At 59.1% G+C, this 4,863-nt stretch overlaps 1 protein-coding gene across 1 annotated transcript in view; it reads left to right on the top strand.

The window, feature by feature from the left end:
• Positions 1–4,863, top strand: part of FBF1 (Fas (TNFRSF6) binding factor 1) — a 30,034-nt gene that overhangs the window by 13,655 nt on the left and 11,516 nt on the right. Inside the window, exons 2-8 of the mRNA XM_015559210.1 lie at positions 85–112; positions 735–776; positions 2,265–2,358; positions 2,922–2,982; positions 3,447–3,497; positions 3,993–4,134; positions 4,540–4,617. Coding sequence (XP_015414696.1) covers positions 85–112; positions 735–776; positions 2,265–2,358; positions 2,922–2,982; positions 3,447–3,497; positions 3,993–4,134; positions 4,540–4,617 — 496 coding nt within the window. The remainder of the gene's footprint in view (positions 1–84; positions 113–734; positions 777–2,264; positions 2,359–2,921; positions 2,983–3,446; positions 3,498–3,992; positions 4,135–4,539; positions 4,618–4,863) is intronic.

Below are 4,863 nucleotides of genomic sequence, written 5' to 3'. Positions count from 1 at the left end.
GTGACTTAGCAGAAGGCACGTTTCTCGGTTCCACACACACTCATGGTTTGATTTCGTTACAGTGATTTGTTTCTCCTGTTGCAGGCACCAAAGGCCAAGAGAGGATTGAGAGGTGAGTGGCGAGAAGGAAGGTCAGCTGTCAGCCAAACACAGTTCCCCGCCGGGGGGGGGGCCCAAAGGAACCTACATGTGTCCGTGTCTGAGTGTTCCTGGCCGTTTCCCCGTAATTCCATTGGCAGCCTTGGTTTCCAGGGATTCCTGATGCGGCCTCGGTGGCCCTTCGCGTAACTCAGAAATTAAACGAGGGCTGGGACTTGGGGGAGAATCCTTCTCACCGGGGTCTGCACCCGGCGGTGCTCGGTTGGGGTTAGGGGTGGTGAAGGCACTTGAGCTGGATGGGGTCCCCACGTGCCCACAGAGAAGTGGCCAAGGCGGTGTGCCCCCAGACCAGTCCTGCTGGAGGGGTCTCAGGGGGAAGGGTTCTAGCAGGCTGTCGGTATGAAAGAGGCCTGTACGCGCCTAGAAACCTCGGGCGCTTTCCCCAGAGACGCGCTGGGCTTTGTTCAGAACCTGGAAGACTGGCTTGTTGCCAGAGAATGAGAAGACGTCTCGTGGCCAGTGAGAGAGAGCTGGGCCACGTCCAGCGTCCCTGAGGGCCTGTGGTGAGGGCTCGACGTGCGGCTGTAGGGACCATTCTTCCTCCTCAAGTCGCCATGCCGCCCGCTCTGTTCCAGGCTCCATTGATGACGTCCTTGAGGACCTCCTGGGGGACGAGAGTAAGTGCCCTTTCCAGAATCCCCTGACGTAGGCGTCTTCTTCTTTAAGACACATTTCACATAAAATTTACTCTTTTAAAGTATATGTGTCGGTGACTTTTTGTATATTCACAAAGTTGTCCTACCATCGCCACAGTCTAATTCCAGAACATTTTCATCACCTAGAAAGAAACTCCATGCCCATTAGCAGTCATGCCTCATTCTCTCCTCCCCCCAACCCTAGGCAACCACTGACCTTTCTTTATGGATTTACCTCTTCTGGACATTTTTAAAAAAATATTTTATTGATTTTTCACAGAGAGGAGGGGAGAGGGATAGAGAGTTAGAAACATCAATGAGAGAGAAACATTGACCAGCTGCCTCCTGCACACCCCGCACTGGGGATGTGCCCACAACCCAGGTACATGCCCTTGACCGGAGTCGAACCCTGGACCCTTCAGTCCACAGGCCGACGCTCTGTCCACTGAGCCACACCGGTCAGGGCTCTTCTGGACATTTTATATGAAGTGGAATCATGCCGTCAGTGGCTTTTGCCTCTGGCCTCTCCCACTGACCGGGATGTTCTCAAGGTCTCTTTCTTCGGTCCTCTCCGCGGCTGGGCAGTATTCTGCTGTGTGACTGCCACCTTGTGTTTAGTCAGCCATTCGGTGGTGGATATGTGGGTGGTTTCCACACGTTCCTAGGCTGTTAGGAATAATGCTGTATGAACGTTCATATACAAGTGTTTGTGTGGATATTCGTTTTCAGTGCTTTGGGGGTATAAACCGAGGAGTAGGATCACTGGACTACATGCTAACTCTGCGTTTACCTTTCTGAGGTACCGCCAATCTCTTTTGACAGCAACTGCGCCGTTTCACATTTCACCAGCAGCGTGGGAGGGTTCCGTTTCTCCACACCCTTGTCCATACTGGATCTTGTCTGCTTGACTCTAGCCGTCCTCGTGGGTGTGAAGTTGCATCTCATTGTGGTTTTGATGTGCATTTTGCTGATGGCTAATGGTTTTGAGCATCTTTTCGCGTATTTATTGGCCATTTGCTTATCCTCTTTGGAGAAGTCGTTTTTACGTGGCGCACTGTCAGCGGTCCTTATCTGGACACTCGTTACTTACCCGCATGTCCGTGGGTATGTTCCGAGGAGCCGGGCCTCAGGGTCACCCAGAGCTCCGGGGCAGCAGGGCAGCAGGGCTGAGGCCCCCGCCCGGCCCCCCAGTAGGCACAGCCCCCAGCCCCCCAGCAGGCACAGCCCCTGGTGTTCCAGCCACAGTTTTGGGCCACGGAAGTGCATTGCTCTCCCTGCATTTCCATGGGGTGGGGAGGGCATGCTCTTCATTTGTCACCAGTTGGCATTTAGGCTGGATGTCCTGTGGGGCCCATTTCCTTCCTCCAAAGGGGCCCTCCTCTCCATCGGGGGTCTGGGCGACAGCTTGCTGGGGGGCTGCACCCCATTTCATCTTCACTCCAGACATCTTTTCTGTTTTCTTTTTTCCAGCGACACTACCTGAGAAGCCTGTGAAGATGGCGCCACGTGCCAGAGATAAGACAGGCGTCGCCCAGGCGCTCCCTTCCGCAAGGGCGAGGACAGAGTAAGAGGGGCTGGGTGGGTGCCCGCCTTTCAGTGCTGCTCAGGGGAGCCGCCTCGGGGAGCGGAGAGAGAGTGGGGCTGGGGGTCAGAGGTCCCGGCTGTGGTCTCCCCTGCACCGCTCCTTACTGTGTGTCCCGGGCAATCCCTGAACCTCTCTGAGCCGCCGTTTCTTTCTCGGGCTCAGAGGATTGGTGATTTTCAGTGGTTTGCTCTGAGGGTCTGACAGTTGAGCGGCAGCAGGGAGCTCTGTGAGCGCCCTCCCCTTCCTTGTAGCTGAAGCAGATCTGCTTTTCTCTCTTACCTGTTGTGTTTAAGATTTTGGTTTTGAAGAGGCTCTACTTTTTTTAAAAGTTAAAAGTCATGGCATTGGGGAGCCTGCGAAGCTCCTCCAGCAGCTCTGTCCTCCGCGAAAGCGTCTCCGGGTTCCCTGGACTCTCCAGGCCGTTCCCCCTTCGTAGCCCCGCTCCTGAGACACTGGAGGGTGGGGAGGGGGTCGCCACGGCTATGCCAACGTGCCCTGCGCCCGCCCGCGGAGGCAGGGGGTGCTCATTCCGCCCTTTGCAGGTCCCTCCTGGAACAGGACGCCTTCGGCACCATGGCCGACCCGGCAGGAGCGGAGGCCGAGGTGAGCCTGGCCCCGAGGCAGTGAGGTGGGCGTCATGGCCCAGGGCTGCTCACAGGACGGCTTCGAGGGCCCTGCGAAGCCAGTTCCTAAAGCCAAACAGCACCAAGGGCTGCCCAATGCCCAGGGCATCATCCTCTTCCTCCCCCGCGGAGGCGGCCTGGAGGGCAGAGCGGGCAGCGGCCGGGGGCTCGAGTGTTGCCCGTGGAGCTGGATGTCCACAGGGGCCCACGGGGCCGTCACTGGCGGGAAGGGCAGCGCTGAGGCCCTGGGAGCGGGCCTTCCCGTTGGGAGGAAGCGGAGTGGCAGCCTCTCTGGGCCTCCGCACCCGGGCCGGTTCCACTTCAGGCAGCACCCGGCCCTCGGAGGGCAGGCTCCTGGCGAGGCCCACTGGCGAGCTCTGCTCCGACCTGACAGCAGCTGCCAGGCCCTTGACTAACCCCGTCTTTCCCCTCCGGTGGCCTCAGGATTCTGACATCTCAGATGCAGACCCGCAGGCTTTGCTCCAGGCCATGAAGGTAGGAAGCGGCTTGCATTCGGGTTGTGGTAGCGGGTGGGCTGGGCTGGCGATATTTCCTGCCACGCGTTCATTCTTCCTCTCACGATGGCGTTTGAGCCCTTCCCAGGGCAAGAATGGAGCTCATCGTGAGCTGCTGCCCTCTGCCCTCTGGGGATGAGTCCCATTTCCTGGTTCAGAGGTTCTCCCACGCAGACACATCAGGCCCAGGCCTCTGAGACATGGCCAGCTCCTCCCCACCCCCCAAGGCTCACCTGGCTGCCCTCCACGCCCCCCACCCCACCTCTACCCGGTGGGGAAGACGGAGACCGAGACGGTCTCCTCTGGAGCTTGTTCTCAGCCTTTCTCCTCATCCCTCCCACCCCCTGCCGAGTCCCCTCCAGTCCCGCTTCCAGCTTCCTCCGGTCAGTCAGGACCCAAGCTGGCCTGGACCCTGGAATTGAAGACATTGGAGGATTAGCCACAGCTGAGCACCGTGGGGTCCCCCCCTTTCCAGGATCTGGACGAGATGGATGCTGACCTCTTGGGTCTGAAGACGTCTCCTCGAGCCCCTCACAAAGGCGCCGCCAAGGGTTCTGGGAAAGAAGAGCTGCCTAGCAGCCCCCAGCCCATCGCTCCGCTCACTGCCCATGAGAAAGGTGAGGGGGACACAGCCTCGGACCCGAGGCCTTGGCGACCGGAAGATGCTGGGAAGGGCGCTCTCCGGCCCCGGGGGCTCTCTGCCTGGGACGGAGGCCAGGAGCTGACTGTGTGAGTGTTCATGGCGGGAGGGGGATGAGCTGTCCCTGTCCCTCTGCGCCCAGTGGCAGCTCCTGGAGCAGCCACCTGAGAACATTGGAGAGCTTCGTGGTAGCCCGTGCCGCTCCCAGACCCGTGTCCCTGGAGTGCCTGTGCCTGGTGCCGTGTGTCCTGCCGGAGCCTGTGTGAGAACAGGGAGGTGCAGACACCGCCCACGGCTGAGTCCACGCCAGCCCCTGAGCTCCACCTGGGAGAAGTGCGCGCCGCCCGGCCAGGCCTGCCATGACCTTGCCTTCTCTCTGCAGGGGATGCCATTCCCACCAAGAAGCCCTCCCCGTCTCCCAGCAGCTTTGGGCGTCAGTACAAGAAGTTTTCTTTCGAAGGTACCACAGGCCTTCCGGCCACGCTCCTGGGACACTCGGTGGGGAGGGAGTAGCCATGGTGACACAAACTTGCCCACAGCCCAGTCGCTGTGTGTCAGATGAGCAGAGGGCTGGGGCCGCTGATTTAATTCCTCATGAGTCCAGGGCGGGACTAATGTGGACCCACCGGCTACTTGGGGAACTTATTTGCAAGAAATTTGGAGCCAGACATCCCGCTGGAGATTTTATAAAGTGTAGATGTCCTTT

This window comes from Myotis davidii, unplaced genomic scaffold (genome assembly GCF_000327345.1).
Source record: "Myotis davidii unplaced genomic scaffold, ASM32734v1 scaffold274, whole genome shotgun sequence".
Lineage (NCBI taxonomy): Eukaryota > Metazoa > Chordata > Mammalia > Chiroptera > Vespertilionidae > Myotis > Myotis davidii.
This window is presented reverse-complemented; position numbering and strand designations above follow the sequence as displayed.